Source organism: Indicator indicator, chromosome 21 (assembly GCF_027791375.1).
Source record: "Indicator indicator isolate 239-I01 chromosome 21, UM_Iind_1.1, whole genome shotgun sequence".
Classification (NCBI taxonomy): domain Eukaryota; kingdom Metazoa; phylum Chordata; class Aves; order Piciformes; family Indicatoridae; genus Indicator; species Indicator indicator.
In genome coordinates, this window is record NC_072030.1 from 4,068,552 (window position 1) to 4,086,957 (window position 18,406).

Here is an 18,406-nt window from a genome sequence, read left to right on the forward strand (position 1 = left end):
TTTCATGTCACTGCACAGAGAGTTAGTCCTGCTTGGCCTTTTTGCAGCCTGCTCAGTTTTCGGTGAGGGAAAGGGCAGAGTGTATCTAAATAATTCCTTATACTTCTTACTCAAACTTTGAAATGGTCCTACTCACTTGGTTTATCTGGGAGATAAATCAGCATTTCACACTTAAATGAGTATGGGTTTTTTTGGTTTTTCTGTTGTTCTGGCTGTTTTAGGAAAGGTCAGATGGATGCATTATGCGCATTGGCTAAAACACAGAGATCTCAACTTGAAAATATTTTAACTGGTCTGATGCAAAGGGAGTTAAATAACTTTGATGTTCAGTAAGTAAAGGTTATTTGTGAAGTAGGATGCTATGGAATATGAAAAATTGTGTTACTTCAGTTCTATAGAGAAGCAGGGTGACATTATTGAAGCACAGAGGATTATTTCAGTGTTTCATCAGACCCTGTCTCTTCAAACCATCCTCATTCATCTGAATGACATTTGCAAAAACATAAATTATCAAAACTATAAATTAGTGTAGTACCTTAGGTGTATTTCATGTGTCTTCTACTGGCATCTCCCTGAACTCTTGTAGATTTAATACACAATCAGTCAAAGACTAGTAGAAATATGAAGAGGAGCAGGAACTCTTGCTCTCTCCCATGAAAAAAATTTAGCCTAGCCTGTGTGTTCTGGCTGCAGCTGGGCTTTTGAGTCTGTCCTCTAATAAAGACAATCTTCCATTCCTTGCATGAAAAGGCACAGCACTGGGAGCAGGAAGATGAGTCAAGGTGAATTGTGTTCCTGAGGGTAGGAATAGTTTAGTGGTTTGGTTTCTGCAGGTTCTGATTTCTGTCCAAAATGGCTTTGGGGCTCTGTGGAAACTTGAGTCACCCCTTGGGTATCACCTTTTCCTTTGGTAAGAACAATTGTGTGTACATAGAACTGATGCTTATGAAGTGTGTAGAGCTGATTCAGTGAGGAAGGTAGGGAGGAAGAGAACTAAGAAAATGCTATATGTTAATACCAAAAGAAAAGGTGTTGATTTCTCTGTATTTCTCAATGTTATTACAGAGCTGCAAAGCTGCAAGTGAGATGTTGTAGCTTAAGAGGCTTTGTGTCACTGCCGTAGAGGATAAAGGTTTTTTTGAAAGGCACGGAACTAATGAGGTTGTAGATAAAACACAGATGCTTAAAGAATAAAGAGGGTAGCAGTGTATTATGATTACCAAAAGGTCTCTGGCAAAATCATCAGGCTTTGTCAATGTTGTAAAATACAGAGAGTAAAGACAATGTAAAAGGTTAGCTGGTCCCTAGAGGTAACAGCACGGGAGCTCAGGGAAGTGCAGAACTACCCAGCACTGTCAGCAGCTGAAAGGGGAATTTAAAAACTAATCTTGAAAGCTTGGGAACTGAATTGGATCTAGGCAGACAGGTTATTGTTAGCCCTTAGAAATCAGCTCTCCTTTACGGAGAGGAGAGGGACTGCCATTGTACATGGCGTTGGGTTGCCCGGCTGCCTGGCACAACTTCTTGTGCCAGGAGCTATTCATACTGGCAGAGTTTTTGTGCTGAGCTGCCTCTTGTTGTCTGCTGCACAGCAAGAGGTAAAAGATGGTTTTGCTTTCCCACCTGCAAGAATGGATGTTCAGTCATAACTTTCCATCAGGGAAGGCTTTCAGCTCTTTTCATTCAGCCCTTGCTGAAAGGGGACAATAACTTCTTTCTTTGTTTTGTTTTGGGTTTAGTGGGAAGGGTTTATTTCCAGCATTACAACTGGACCTGGCTGGATCTGTGGCCACTGCCAGTCTTCCTTACCTTGTGATTTACTCAAACTGCTGAGTAAAGCTTGTTTATTCCCTTCCCCACAGTTCAAGCAGCAAACTAGCCACAAATACAGGACACTTAGTTATCTCCATTTGATCCAGAACTGAGTAAAGTCTGTAGGACAATCTAGTCCTGTGCCCTGTGGCTGGCAAAAGCAGTTCAGAGCCATGTTAACCTGGTGTGCTTTCTCCATGATTCTGTGTGCTCTTCAGCTTTCCTTGTTAGCCAATAAGAAATCATTTTGATTATTCTTACCACAGAAAGTAATATTCTAAGAAATTTGAAATTATGATGAAATGGCAGCAGTGCCACTGACTGACCTGGGGATTGTGATTCCCTGTTGCTGATTTTATACATGGTTCATTGGTGGCGAAGACTGACTTGGCCTAAAGACAAGAGCCACACACACATTTTTACATCAAAACATACACAAAGCAACCACCCATGCTACAGGCTGTGGTTATGGCTATTTTTGTTTGCCTATGGAAAAGGGCACTGTCATTCTTGTTAGTAATTACTCTTTAAAAGTATCAGAGGAAAGAAATTCCCTTGCTTTTACACATGTCTCTTTATTTGGTGGCAATGATTTTTTTTTTTTTCCTTCTTAGGTCAAATACAGATTTATAGACTCTGAACAAGGTTCTGATGAGAATAAGGAAAACCTTTAGGAAATGATTTAGTTGGTTTAGGAATTGTACAGTTATGATCCAAAGCAGAATGTAGCTTCATTCCCCTTGCATTTCAGCCTTCAAACTGGCAACAGGGCACCGTTCACTTGAGTGAGGACCAATCCACTGACTAGCATTGGATGCAAACAAAGCTCATGTCAAAACTTTTCAATAATATCTTCATTGTGAGCTGGGATTTCAGTTCCCAGTCTGCTTATGGTGTGTCAGTATGTTGGCTCACCTACAGCAAGGGATGTGATTTCAAACACAATTGTCCATCCAATTTTTCTAACTAGAATTAGAATCAATTTGGTTTTCTGTGGTGCAAAAGCAATCACTTTCTCTTTCCGTGCAGAAGCAAATTTTCTTTTTATCTCAATCAGTTCTGTTTAATGGTCTTTAACAAAATGGGCCATCCAATGCTGTAAACAAATATCTAGCAAAATCATATTTTGGAGAGCCTGTGGAATGCAGGCCCTTTGTAATGCATGAGCTGAATTAGATTGGGTGAGAAATCCTTTTAGTTTTAAGCTGGTACACTGTATGTCCAGACATGGAACAGAAGCAGTGTTGAGTTCAGAGTGGAGAATGATTAGTGCAACTGTCAGCTTGCTACGTTGTGCTCCTCTGAAGTTATAGGACCCACCTCCATTACTGCAGTTTATTTATTCAAGTTATTTTCTCCTCAGTGATACACTCAGTCAAAATAGTGCTAAGCAAGTATTCTATGTATTAGAGTGGTAAGTTCCTGAAGAGTTTGTTGATGTAACCAATGAGATATGAAAATCCTTCCCTATTTTTTTGTCGGAGATACTGATTTCTTTTAAATCCCATTAGCTGGAGGCAGTCAGGCAGCATGCTCAGATTTGGGTGGTGTTGGATCCATGCACTGGTAGAAATCAGGACAATCCTGCCTTTTGAGGTGTTACAGTATCACAGTATCACATACCACAGTACATTAGAGATTGGAAGGGACCTCAAGAGATCATTGAGTCCAACCCCCCTGCCAGAGCAGGATCACTTAGGATAGTCTGCACAGGAATGCATCTAGGTGGATTTGGAAAGTCTCCAGAGGAGGAGACTCCATAACCTCTCTGGCCAGCCTGCTCCAGTGCTCCATCACCCTCACTGTAAAGAAGTTTCTCCTCATGTTGAGGTGAAGTCTTCTGTGTTCAAGCCTGAACCTGTTGTTCTTTCTTATTATTGTGCACCACTGAAAAGTGATTGGCCTCCTCCACTTGACACCCACCCCTTGGATATTTATACACATTGATGAGATCTTCTCTCAGTCTTTTCTTCTCATGACTAAACAGCCCCAGGGCTCTCAGTCTCTCTTCACAGGGGAGATGCTCAAGTCCCCTAAGCATCCTCGTGGCTCTTCATTGGATTCTCTCCATCAGGTCTCTGCTGTTACTCACAACAGGCAGGGTCCAGACCTGGTGGTTACATTGACTGCATTAAGAACTTAATATTTCCTGCCATGCCAAAGATGTGCCCTTGGATGTCCATACGCTGTCACCTCACCCGTGGTGCTGGCCGGTGGTTGATGTGAGTGCAATGTGTCCTCACAGGACGGGAGGATTTTCTGCCGGAGGACAGCCTGTGACTGCAAGAACCCCAGCGCTGATCTCTTCTGCTGCCCGGAGTGTGACACCCGTGTCACCAGCCAGTGCCTCGACCAGACTGGGCACAAGCTCTACCGCAGTGGAGACAACTGGACCTACAGCTGCCAGCAGTGCCGCTGCCTGGTACGGGGAAAGCGCTGCGGAGGGGAGCGAGAGTAGCGACGGTTCTGCTCCTTAGCAAAATGTAAAGCAGGCTCTTGCCTCTCATCTCTCTCTGCTCTTGCTTTTGAGACTAGGAAAGGTGATCAAGCACTTAGAGAGCAGCAGAGAATCAAAAGCTACACCATCAGTTTTCCTCTTATTGCCGAGTAAGGAACTCTAACCAACAAAATGAAAAGCTTGACAAAAAGCTTGGCAAGCTTCTCCCTACATTAATTTTAGGGTTAGTCTAGTTTTGGAGAGGTGTTATAAGGTTATTTGACCTTTAAATGACTTAAAAATAAATAAATTCATATGTAAAGGATTTGGTTGGAGGAGTTTCAACTTGTGATTAAATCAATTTCACCAAAACGGACAATGAAAGTCTCTTTCTTTCCTTCAGCAAATGCTGGAAAGAAGGAGTGCCAGTGCCACATGGTGAATTGGCAGAAAGTAACCAAAAAAAAGAAAAAAAAAAAAGAAGGATAAAGAAGACTGAAATTACTAAGCCAACCTGCAGAATAAAGAACATTTATTTTCTTATTAGGCACTGTAGATTATTTCCATAAAGCTTTGGGTTTTGCACAGATATACTAATTAGTGCAGCAATGAACTTCATTAAATTGATCAAGTTTCCATTTATAGCTGTCTGTGTAACATAGACTTTATGATACTAATCAAGAGGTGTCTGAGCATCAGGAAACAAATTGCACTCAAAGCTAAGCTACTGTTAAGAGATAATTATCCATAATGTACAGCAGTAAGTATTGTATTTTGTGTTCTCCTAAGATATATATATTTATTTGATGTTTGCAAATGAACACCAAGAAACATTTGCAGCCAGCAGCAATGGCTGATACTAGGGATACTGAGCTGTGGTTAGCAGTTCTTTGCTGATTTTGAAGATTGAGTTAACATACAGAGACATAAAAGACAGTGATGCCCTAAATCAGTGCTACATGAAAGGTTCTGATAAGTGCTACACACAATGTGTGATGTTATCCACACCTGAAATGCTTACAGCGTAGCATAATTGAGTTACTGGAGCCCTTCACAAGTTAAGTTTAGACACACAGAGCAATACTCTACAGGAGTGACCTGATCACAGTATGGTAGGGATTGGAAGGCACCTCTGGAGATCATTGAGTCCAACCCCCCTACCAGGATAGGTTCACCTAGAGAAGGTCACACAGGAACACATCCAGGCAGGTTTTGAATGGCTTCAGAGATGGAGGCTCCACCATCTCTCTGGGTAGCCTGCTGCAGTGCTGTGTCACCCTTAAATTAAAGAAGTTCCTCCTCATGTTTAGATGGAACTGCTCCAGTTTGTGCCCAGCTACCCCTTGTCCTGTCACTGGGCACCACTGAAAAAAAGACTGCTCCCATCCTACTGACACCCACCTTTTAAGAACTGATCAGCATTGATGAGATGCCCTCTTAGTCTTCTCTTTTCCAGGCTAGAAGACCCAGTTACACAAATGTGAGTTAAAGGTAGATGTTAGATCACTGCAGCTGTAGACCAAAAGTTCCTGTTCAAAGTCATCTGATCTTGTTTGAAATAATTTGAAGATTCTCTCTTGTTTCTTTCTGCTGAATTGCTTTTTTTTTTTTTTTTCCCCATAAAGCTAAATAATAAAATGACTCAGTGGAACATAACTGGTATTGCTCTAACAATTCTGTTAGGAGTTGACAGTAAAATCAATTTTGGCTGTTGCTAGTTAGATCAATGTTCAGTGCTTCTCAAACATACTAACCTACATCTGTCTGCAGTGTTAATTTTCTGTTTAAACAGTTGCTGTGATTCCACAGAGACATTTATGTGACCAGGTGTAGAAAGAGTGCAAGGTAATCACTGCAAAAAATTACAGTCTGTGGAAAATACTTGAACCCAGTATTTAATGCGGCCTTTAAACACCTCAGAGAACAAAAGTCCCCCTGCTACCATGATGGCAGTGTGGTTGTTTAGTCAAGAAGCAACCAAATGATAGTCTGCTGGGTATAAGAAACTTCAGCTCAGCATCCATGCATTTATATGATCAACCAAACTGAGAGCTGACCCGTTATTTCAGTTTTGGCAAAATAAAACACTTCCATTCAACAAGATGCAAAATTTCCTGGTGGCTAATAAAATGGTAACAATTTCAATGAGCTTTGCTTCTGTTTTTGCAGGAAGGAGAGGTGGATTGTTGGCCTCTTCCGTGCCCGAATCTAAACTGCGAGTACACAGCCATCTCAGAAGGAGAGTGCTGTCCCCACTGTGTCACTGACCCCTGCCTGGCTGACAACATCACCTATGACATCAGCAGAACCTGTCTAGATGGTTATGGAGTCACGAGACTTAGCGGTGCTGTGTGGACTATGGTGGGATCTCCTTGCACAACCTGCAAATGCAAGGTACGTTGGGCAAGGTGGAGTGGAAATGGAGATGTTTGCTGCTGCATAAAATCAGGGTCACTTTCTACCCCTGGAAGCTCCCATTCAGACCTCAGGGAAATAAATGAAACCCAAGGGCAGAAGCTGAAAAAACAAGCAAGCAAACAAACAAACAAGCCCAAATAAACAAACAAACAAACAAAAAAAACAACCCAAAAACCACCACCTCTTTTGTGTTTGTGGGGTGGAAGCAAAACAATTCTGAGCTTGCTGAAGTTGCCGAGCACCAATCTGTAATATCCTAGTGCAAATTTCAGACATTCTGCTGGAAAGCCCTTAGGCATTCTCAGTATGAATCTGGGCTAGTGTTTTAATAATTGCCTAATGTGGATGCTCATGAAAATGTGTTTTAGGGAGCTGGTAAGCAGAGGCAGAAACACTAACAGAGCTTTTACCAGCAAGTACACAAATAGAAACGCATTGCAGCTCAGAGATGAAGGCACTCCCACCGCAGAAGTGGGAAGGCAATGTCACAGTTTCTCTTCCCAGATCTCATCAAGATAGATTTAATCCAGTGGCTCTACTGCAAAATGCAGTCTGTCTCTCTTGCTCCGTGCAGTGATGACCCCCTGTGCTAATATCAGAATTATGAAAATGTTGTTTTGGGTTATATGAAATGTTCTGTTCACTGCTGGAAACTAAGCTGTTGCTCCAGGGCTCTTCTGCCATTCTTCAGAATTTTTCCTATTGTTTGTGTTGGATTAAAAAACAAAAAACCAACCAACCAAACAAACAAAATCAAAACAAACCAACCAAAAAAACCTAACACACAAAAACCCCTCAAACAAACAAAAAAAACAACCAAAAAAACCACACAAAAAACCCAAACCAAACAAACAAACAAAACCCCAAACCAACCAACCAAACACAAACAAAAAAAGGAAAAAAAATGGCTCATTTGGGGTTTTGATGGCTTCTGTAGTGTTTTTATTACATCCAGTAGTTTTGTAAATAACTGGATGTTGCAGGAAGATATTTAACAATGGAGAGCTCTCAAAAGGTGTATGTTCTGTGTCATCCCCACCATATAATCATATCTGCCATGAACTGAGATTCTGAAGTATCTGCTCATTTCAGACAAACAGAAAGCTGCCCTGCATGGGTCACATCAAAACTCTCTTCTTTTTTTTCATGGGAGAAAAATCCAATCATCTCAATTACCGTTGCTGTTCTTATTTATTATGGGTACCGCTGAGTCTTTCACATGCAGGTTTCTAGTTCAGTCGTAGTTCGGGTGGCAAAGCCAGCCTCTTCAAAAAGCCACCATACATGAGAATGATAAGGACACCTTGGAGGATGGCTTGAGCAGATGTTAGGATGCAGTAGACGTGCCAGAGATGCATCTGTCTCTGGATGCCCCTTTGCTCTTTGTGCCGTCTTCTGTGGAGGTGACTGACCCCTGCTTGTTTGTCTGTGCAGAACGGGAACGTCTGCTGCTCGGTGGATTTAGAGTGTCTCAACAATAACTGACGTAGTCAGGCTGGACTGTGCCAAGGGAGGAAAGCTGATGAGGTCAACACCTGAACCGAAGCCGTTGGCGTTTTATACAACAGACAATTACCAAAGTCTCCGCGTGAGGAAGATGTTTGGGAGTTGCCTTTGGGACCTATCACTATGCTCATCCTTGCTAGCCTTGTCTGGGTGACTTACAGTACAGCGCATAGAAGTCAATGGTTGTTAACAGTTTTCAGTGTTGTAAATGAGCACACTTCTCCTGTCAAGACATTTGCAAATACGTTCCAGTTATCTCCTGGGTAAACGAATGCTGTGGTTTTGTTTTAATTTGTGTATTGACAACATGATAGAGTTCAGCTCCTCTTACTTTGGCTCTAGATTTTACAAATAAGACAGCCTGTTGTGATTTTTGTCCCATGATGTCACACACTTAGTTCCAAGGTCCCTGTCGAATGTATTTATGAAAATATGTATGTATGTACAGTCAAATTGCATAGTACTTATATTTCACAGCTGTCCAACGTTTTAAAGTGTTCAAAGGTATATTTGATTGGACAGAATGGAAGTAATCAAAGTCTGTCTTAAAAAATTATAAAATTAAATGCCATGATCTTAAAGAAATGGTGTCCCCCACCCCAAAATAAAAAAAAAAAAAAAAATAAAGCACTTTCTTCTAGAACTTGGAGCAGCAGCAGGACTCCTGTAGTGAGAAATGGAACTAAACCCACATCCCACTGCCAGGTCAACACATTCAGGAAAGAACCACAAGTCATTAGCAGTCTTCTGTGTTGCAAGAGAAACTGCAAGCGCTGGAAAGGGTAATAAACCCTCTGCATTGTGCAGTGATAAAACATTCAGAGGCCCTTAAAATGCTGTCATTTCAATTGACTAGTTTAGAGTTGGCTTTCAATTGCAACATCATTTAGTTCAGAGTTTTCCCTTTGTTGTTTACAGTAGTGATGGTGTCTGCCACGCTCAGTTACTGCCACCGTAGTGACAAAGTGCAGGAGCACCTGTACCAGCACCAGGCAGGGACAGGAGACCTAACACTTGGTAACTTTCAGAACCTGGTTAACAGCTCAGAAGCAGATTTTTCTCTTTCCATATTTTTAGTTTTATATTCACCACACATGCAGTGTTACTGAACACCTGAGTTTAGACAAACACAAAACTCTTAGCCCTGTGTTGAGGTTAGAGTTTAGATTCTCTTCAGCTGATGTCTATTTTTTTTTCATGAGGCTAGAAAGTTTGTGACATTAGATCAAGTATATATTTCTGCAAGGATGGCACCTGCAGCTTAAATGTTGCCATTTCAATGTGCTGTTGTGTTTTCTTCTGCTCATTTGTGGTGTTTTTTGCTTTTTTTGTTTATTTAATTGAAGACACTGAATATATGGAAAAAGAGTGGTGCAGAAATAAGTATAGTGGTTACAGTTTGGAAAGTCTACATTTGTGATTTTTTTTTTCTGGTAGTTTCATGCAGAAAATGTGAAACTGATTAATAATGACGTGTGACTATACAGTGAAAAAAAATTAGTTGTCTTTTAAATGAAGTACTATCATGTTTCTTCTAAGGGGACAGTGGCAAAGCAATCTAAGAGTTACTTGCAATCATTCAGACAACTTTATTCCCATTTATTTTAACCCACAATTTTCTTTATCCAACAGGTTTGTGTGGTAAACTTAAATTTATTTTCCTAAAATGCCCCATCATTTTCAGCTACTAATGTACTGACTATATTTGCATTGCCCTAATGATTGTATAATAAGGGAAACAGTTGTGTTTTATATGATACTCAAAGGATGTTTGTAAATCATAATGTCAGCTCATTTTGTATATCACATTGTAAAACCCAATGGTAATTCAGTTGGATGAGATATCCAGTGGGCTGAGATATAAAGGGGAATGATTTAAAACTTGTGGGCATCTAAATAAACTCCTATGTACAGATTGCTTTCCCTTAGTTTTATTGGCAGAGATTTAAAACACTGATCCTTCTTCTTTCCAGACTTGTGGTGTTGCTAAAAAGAGAAAGAGTGTTTGCCTGGAGATGTAGCATCAGAGTTGTAAGAAATACTTTGTTTATATTTATCTGGTCAAAATCTTACATTACAGTCTGTCATACGCACCAATTCCTGAAGCTTTGGGAATGGGATTAAAGGCAGTGCAGGCTGAGAATCATTCTTTTCCCATTTATGTTGCAGTACTGAAGCCCTTTCCCAGGATGCTTCTGGAAGCTCCAGGTAGGATCATACTTTGCAGGAGCAGAGGAGTTCACATTTTTTCCACCACACAGCCCCTGTTTCTTCCAAAACTCAGGTGCAGATTAACTCAGTAAAACCCTTTCAGAACATTGGCTACAGCATTGTGTGTCATTATCTCTAGAGTGATACAGTTTGAGTTGTTTACACAGAGTCAAAATATTGACACAGACCTGTTTGTTTATGTTGCATTTTAAGCAGTTACCCTGGCTGTGATGGACTTTTCCTTATGAAGCAATTTGATCACTAGTCACATCACATTTACCTTCAGAGTACTCAGAAGCCCCAGCCACAGCTCAAAGAGCACATTGAGGAGGAAAATGTAATTCACTGTGTTTCTCTGTGACTAAGGTAAGGAATTTCCAAACCTCTTTCTTGATGAAATTTCCTATAAAGCTCTGGGCACCACAATGAAAGTGCTGAAACACTCCCAGAGATAATAATCAAGTTTAATATAAGCACTTCTGAAAAATCTCTTTGTTTGTGAGATAGATCCTCTCACTGCTCAGAATATAAGGACAATAGTATGCATGTAAGGAGGACTACTTTCAATGAAAGGAAAGTGGCTGCAAGTTGAGAGACTTGCTCAAAGCTCTCACTATAGGCAGCTGGAATTTTGTACCTGCTTCTACTTATTCTGTAAAGGAATATTTTCTCTGCGTGTAACACTGCTGATGACCAGAAATAAATGAGTCACAAAAAGAAAATTAAAATTCCAGCTCTGGTAAAAATGTCTTTGCCTTCTCCTTTTGGCAAAGAGTTCATACATTCATAGAATGGTTTAGGTTGGAAGGCACTTTAAAGCCCATCTAGTTCCAACCTCCCTGCCATGGGCAGGGACACTTTCCACCAACCCAGGCTGCTCAGGGCCTCATCTGACCTGGCCTTGAACACCTCCAGGGAGAGGGCATCCACAAGCTCCCTGGGCAACCTGTTCCAGTGTCTCACCACCTTCACTGTAAAGGAATTTCTTCCTCATCTCCAGTCTAAATCTGCCCTCCTCAAGCTTCAACCCATTCCTTCTTGTCCTGTTACTACAAGCCATTGTAAAAAGTCCCTCCCTGGCTTTCTTGTAGCCCCTGTCAGATACTGGAAGGCTGCTCTTAAGGTCTCCCCAGAGCCTTCTCTTCTCCAGGCTGAATAGCTCCAACTCTGTCAGCCTGTCCCTATAGGAGAGGTTCTTCAGCCCTCTGATCATCTTCATGGCCTCCTCCAGACCTGCTGAGGTTCCAGCCTAGGTACTAAACCAGAACACAATATTGTGTCTTGTCAGTTCTGCTCCTTATGCATTTGCAAACTCACTGAGTTAAAGCAAGTGCAGGTGTTCTTTATAGTGGTCCCTGGTCTTGGATGCTAGTGACTGTTAAAGACCTAAGAAAGTAATAGAATTGTTAGGGTTGGAAGGGACTTCAAGGATCATCCAGTTCCAGCCCCCCTGCCATGGGCAGGGACACCTCACACTAGATCAGGTTGCTCAGAGCCACATCCAGCCTGGCTTTAAAAACCTTCAGGGATGAGGCTTCCACCACCTCCCTGGGCAACCTGTGCCAGTGTCTCACCACCCTCATGGGGAAGGATTTCTTCCTAACATCCAACCTGAATCTACCCACTTCTAGATTTGCTTCGCTTCCCCTAGTCCTATCACTACCTGACATCCTAAAAAGTCCAAACTGTTCCCCACAAATGCAGAATAGTATCTGTCTAATTCACAGGAACAGGTAGGAGATTTATTAGTGTCTCTGTGTTGCCTCAGAGAGCTAAATAACAACTGTCTTCCAGTAATATATCTTCTCCCCAGAGCTGTCAGCGAGTCTGCAGGTATAACTGTGTACAACATTTAATTAATAACATCTTTTCCATCAGATTGCAGTGACAAACAAAATATCAACTGGCTTTTTATTTTTTTTTATTTTTAATTCTTTTTTTTTTTTTTCTGCTGTGGCAGACAATAATGTTTTACAAAACAAAAGGTAAAATGTCAGGAGTGATTACACAGACGGTGGAGTAGGTTGTAATAGAATTAACTCACAACTCCTACGAGCAATATGGAAATGTCTCACATCTAATGCACCTTACATAATCATCATTAATGAGGGGATTTTAAAAGGGCCCCATGATACAGTTTGATGGAAAATTTTAAGTGAGTGTTGTGATAAGACATAATTGTTTGAGGAATATATTCTGCCATCAGAAAGATGTACCTGGCAACAAGCTGCTGTTCCTCTGGAGGCAGAGCTTTGGTGCTTATACAAATTTAAGCTGCTGTAAGGAAGAGTCATGGTGGTATAAATTAAACAAACAAAAAAAAATTCCTTTCCAGTCTGGGGTGTCTGAATGCTTCATATTTTTTTTCCTCTCTTACTGATAAACATCAGCAATAATTATGTTTCAGCTAGTCATGGACCTCAGAGAGGTGTTAGTGTTAGTGCTGGTATTGCTTGTAATCTTCAAATAGTACTTGCAGGTGCTAACAGGATTATTTCTTGCTGCTAGCTGCCAGTGAGCAACCCTCCATGTGCAGGTTTAGGTATACCTGGGAAGGGTGTACATCAGTAAACTGATAAAAAGGGTCAAATGCAGGGGGGGTTTAATGAAACCATCCAAAGGAGATTTGTGGACACAGGACAGCAAAAATCATGGCCACTCAAAAAATACCATGGGTCAGTCACAAAAAAACCAAACCAACCCACTAAACAACAGCCTCCCAGACCCATATATGTGGTGGTTAAATTCTTTACTGCTACTTGAGGTGCACAGCATGAGTGATGCACTGAATTCTGATGAGTGGATTTCTGACTGGAAGCCAAATCTTTGCTTCAACAGTGCCTTACACTTGAATTATTTTTCCTTCCTGAATTTGTACATGAGATTGTTTTATTTAAGTGGTTTGATTGGAACTGAGCAGTGTTTAGAAGCAAGCTTTATCCTGCTTTCTTTGAGATCAGAGTAGCTGCAATGGAATGTGGAGTAATTCAGGCTTCTTTCTTGAGTGTGCCTCTATCCTGAGGGAGAGAAAAGGCACAGGGCTACCTCACCACCTCACTTCTGTTTGGGTGGTACTGTCACAGCCAGTGGAATTACAGGACTGTGAGAGTATTTACTCTGGATACAGCAATATACACAAACCCTCTGACAGTGGCTTTCAGTTGCCATTCTCTGTTCTGCAGTTGCTCTCAAGCAGCCAGCCCTGTCGTCAACACTCCTAGCCCAAAGCTCTTCGTTACTGAGCGCCGATGTGGTTATGGTGCACACATGTAGACCCACCAGGCACTTCAGTGAAGAAGGGCTCAGAGGTTCTGCAGCAGGTCACACCATCACTCAAACACAAAACAGAGACCAGGAGCTGATCATGAAATGAAACCAGAGCTGAACCCCCCCTGTTTTCTAATAATGCAGTTGATTGATTGCAGTTGGATTAAACCTACCTTTCCAGTCACAACAATGGCAGCTTTATTTGATTGGATGCAATGCTTCCTTAGACTAATTTTGACAAATTCCCTTTGCTCATTTCAGTATTAAATATGCAGTTTTGGTTTTCTAACTGAATATTAGGCAAAATTCTCATACAGGTGCTAGGATGTGTGGGCTTTGCTACTGTTGTGCCTCTAGACTCAAGGTAGGCATTTTTTTCACTCAGTGTCTCCGAATTTAGAATCAGCAGCACTGAAGTATGTTCAGGTCAGCACTAATTTTGAGGATAAACCTTTACTTTTTAAGGTAAAGGGTTAAGGAAAACCAAATATGCATTTGAAAAGTACATTTGCAGCTGTAGAAGTGGTTTTTCAGCCTGACCACAAGTTTTGCCATTTAATCATACTTGTATTAAATCATTATAAACCTCTCCTATGAGGACAGACTGAAAGAGTTGGGGCTGTTCAGTCTGCAGAAGAGTAGGCTTCGAGGTGACCTTATTGTGGCCTTCCAGTATCTGAAGGGGGCTATAAGAAAGCTGGGGAGGGACTTTTTAGAATATCAGGTAGTGATAGGACTAGGGGGAATAGAACAAAGCTGGAAGTGGGGAGATTCAGGCTGGACGTAGGGAAGAAGTTCTTCCCCATGAGAGTGGTGAGAGCCTGGAATGTGTTGTGCAGGGAGGTGGTTGAGGCTCCATCCCTGGAGGTTTTTGCAGCCAGGCTGGATGAGGCTCTGGCCAGCCTGATGTAGTGTGAGGTGTCCCTGCCCATGGCAGGGGGGTTGGAACTGGCTGATCCTTGTGGTCCCTTCCAACCCTGACTGATTCTATGATTAGCTGTTCAGTTCACTTTTCAGCCACACTTTTTTTTTTTTTTCTGTGATTTGCAGGGTAGAAGACAACTTTGAGAACTTGCTAAGCACTGCATGAAATCATCCTGATGAGCAAGTTTTCATGCAAAAAATAAAATTAGTCTTGGTTAGAAACTACCACAGAAACACTGCCAGCACTTTCTCAAAGTAACAAGCCAGTATCCTGTGGCCCTGCACGATGTACTGTGGCCATATTTTTCTTTTTTCCTACTGGCACATCCTAGGGACTGTTTGGGCTGCTGGGACAAAATGTTATTTAGCTGCTGTGGTTCTTCTCTCATGCATGATCTACCTGCAGTGTGTTGATGGTGGTTGTGGTGATCAGTGTGCTGGAGGGTCTGGAGTAAGCCCTCATAGAGCTGTTAGCAGGAGTATGACAGAACTCATATGTTGTTATTAATGGGTGAAGCAGAGCAGAGTAATAAGTTTGATTACTCCCCCTCTTCCCACTCTCCACCAAAATCAGGAAAAAGGCCTTGGAAAGTGTCTTCTGCTGGAGCCTTGGAAATGTCAGAAATGCCAGGAATGATCTGGATTTCTTAGTGCATGGGATGATTAAGGATGAGCTTCCCAGGACTGGATGTAAAGAATAGAAGTAATTAATTGTGTAACATAAAAATCCTTACCTCAGTGGGCTAATTCGTGATGTCAACAGCTATTAACTGAATTTGTCTTTTGAATTTGGAAGCATTTTAATTCCACTTAAATCATTTCAGTATTTCTCAGAGAACAAGGGAACTGTAGCTCTGCCATTTGAAAGAATGACTCCACACTGCCCCTGGGCATGCTCTCTGAAAATAAATGAGTAAACCAAGAACATGACTGTGTCCAAAGCCAAGCCAATAGACCTGTAGAAGGGAGGATAAGTGAGCCTGTAATTGATGGCAGTCTTACAGCAACCCTTTACAAACTCCAGGCATTGCTAGAAAGTATCTAAGGACATGCAGGATGGTGTAAATCACATATGTTGGCTGCAAAGTTCAGAGGAATTAAGCTGAAGGTTTTCATTGCCTAAGTATTGCTCAGTGTGAAAGTTCAAAGCTATTTCTCTTCCTGAATTAAAGCATTGTTTTCAGCTGCCTGGGATTGTGGTGTGCACACATAGATCTTCTGTAGCTGGGGAAGAAAGAGAATTATCCCTGATGACCTTTGAGTAGCCATCTCATTTTGTGTCACTTGTCAGTGTTCGAGGTAGTATTTACAAAACAAGTTTGTCTATGTGAGTAATACTATGTCAGGTGAAAAACAAATGTTTGCCATCTATTTCAGGTGAGTTGATCCACTATAGGGATAGCAGTGAGAAATGTCAGTCCCACGTGGTGCAAAATTACACCCCAGCAGTGCTACAATTAAGAGGTAGGCTTTAGAAAAGTGTTTGCTTTGAAAATGTTTCTCAGTGATCCTGGGATTTTGGTGCTGAATTTGTATTAACACTGTTGGTAAGACTGCAGCCTGCCTCGGGCCACAGAGGCCACTGGAAAGGCAGACACCCAAGCAGCTAAAATGTTTGTAGCGACGGGGAGAGGCCAGAAGCAGAGGCTGGTGTGTGGCATGTGCCTTTCCCTGGGAGGCTGCAGACAGCCTGGACTTCAGGGACAGCCTGAACTGAGCCTCAGCTGCCCTCTGAGGAACACAGGGCTTGGGCAACTTCAGGAGGGGCCACAAGCCAGTCACTGATCTACAAGATTGTTGAGGTACCAGAACGTGTCCAGAGAAGGGCAATGAAGCTGGTGAGGGACCTGGAACACAAACCCTATGAGGAGAGGCTGAGGGAGCTGGGGGTGTTCAGCCTGGAGAAGAGGAGGCTCAGGGGTGACCACATTGCTGTCTACAACTACTTAGGGGAGGTTGTAGGCAAGTGGGGGTTGGTCTCTTCTCCCAGGCAAGCAGCAGCATAACAAGAGGACATAGTCTCAAGTTGTGCCAGGGGAGGTATAGGCTGGATATTAGGAGGAAGTTCTTCACAGAGAGAGTGATTGCTCATTGGAAGGTGCTGCCCAGGGAGGTGGTGGAGTCACCATCCCTGGAATGTTCAAGAGAAGCCTGGACGAGGCACTTAGTGCCATGGTCTGGTTGATTGCTTAGGGCTGGGTGATAGGTTGGACTGGATGATCTTGGAGGTCTCTTCCAACCTGTCTGATTCTATGATTCTAAGATTGATGTTTCTGGGCCAGGCCAAGCTCAGTGTGCCAAGACTGAGTGTACATCAGAGCCTTCATTCAAAATAATGGGCCAGAGAAATCAGACTGCCTTTATGGGAGTTTGAAAGCTTTTGGAAGGCAGCTGATGCTGGAGCTGGGTCTGTGGTTGGGAAGGAGCGAAATATGGTGCTTGTGCTGACCTACTTTCCTCACAGTGTTTTTGCCCTGAGTTTATGCCAGTAGGTGACGATCTCTTGTGCCTAAGTGTAAGCAGAAAAAACCACAAACCTGTGAGGGGGGACCCTCCTCCTCAAAAAATAAGGAGCAAACCTAAAGGGAGACACATTAAATCTCGGTTACTGAGCAGACAAGTACATGTAGCAATTTTAGCTCTAAGGGGAATGCCATAGTGTCATAGTGGTGACAAATTCATAGCACAGCTTTAATGCAGAAAAACTGCTCACCTAGCATCTAAGTCACTGTCAGGTCTTACTGTGCTCCGTGGCATGGCCTGAAAGTGCGTGCAGAAACATTTTCACCTCAGAAAAAACAAAGAATTGTTAGGGTTGGAGGGGAGCTCTAGAATCATCCAATTCCAACCCTCTTGCCATGGGCAGGGACACCTCACACCAGAGCAGGTTGCTCAGAGCCACATCCAATCTGGCCTTAAAAACCTCCAGGGATAAGGCTTCTACCACTTCTTTGAGCAACCTGTTCCAGTGTCTCACCACCCTCACGGTGAAGAATTTCTTCCTAAAATCAAATCTGAATCTACCCATTTCTCGTTTCTAGTATCTTTCAACAGATGCAATCAAAGTGAAATAAATTGATCAGCAAAACAGGAAATTAAGAAAAAATTGTGATGTGTAATTGGGCCTATGTGGTTATCACATCTTAATTGAAAAAAGATAGATGATTTGTGGTAGCTTCAAAATAAGAAGAGTGTTAGGAGCTTGAATGGAGCTGCTCAGATAGTTCAGAGGTGGACAAAACAATTGCAGAGCAGTCTATTAAAATTATTCTGGTTAGTGGAATTTGGCTCATGTATACAGAGTGATGTTCAGGCAAAAGAAGTTATTATGTCAGAGCTTGCAAATGGGAGGGGGAGAACTGAAAGTGAAGCATCATGTCAAAGTGAGAAGTAACTCCAGATCTCTGCATTTTTATGGCATGAGGGTACTGCCTATAGCAAAAATTATTGGTTTAATAAGCTCAGGCTAGCACCAGACACAATGAAGTAACAGTTCACAGACTGGAAGGCCAGTATCAAATATGCAATGGGACATCACTGAATATTCCAGGTTACAAATAGTGTTTTGGCTTTCAGCATGAGAGTAGAGTGGAGCTAAAATCAAGCAAATAAAACTTAAGTTACTTTAAGTTGGACATATGGTGTGATTGGGCAGCTTGAAGTGCATGAGGAAGACACAGTTTGAAGCACCAGGTAATATAAACACAGGCAATGATGCTTTTAGCAAAGACAAATGAATTTGTGAAGCTGGTGACACTAAACGTGGAAGTGATTTATAGGAAAGATTCCCAAGCCAAGGAAGCCAAAAATGTAGTCCAAAGGAGTCCACGC

The 18,406-nt window shown here is 42.0% G+C and overlaps 1 protein-coding gene across 2 annotated transcripts in view; it reads left to right on the forward strand.

Annotated features, from left to right (window-relative positions):
- The window catches only part of NELL1 (neural EGFL like 1), a 310,625-nt gene extending 302,473 nt beyond the window's left edge, over positions 1 to 8,152 (forward strand). For both annotated transcript variants that reach the window (XM_054390328.1, XM_054390329.1), the window contains 3 exons: positions 4,058 to 4,234; positions 6,419 to 6,643; positions 8,102 to 8,152. In XM_054390328.1, the coding sequence (XP_054246303.1) occupies positions 4,058 to 4,234; positions 6,419 to 6,643; positions 8,102 to 8,152 (453 nt within the window). The remainder of the gene's footprint in view (positions 1 to 4,057; positions 4,235 to 6,418; positions 6,644 to 8,101) is intronic.
- The last annotated feature ends 10,254 nt before the right edge of the window (positions 8,153 to 18,406 follow it).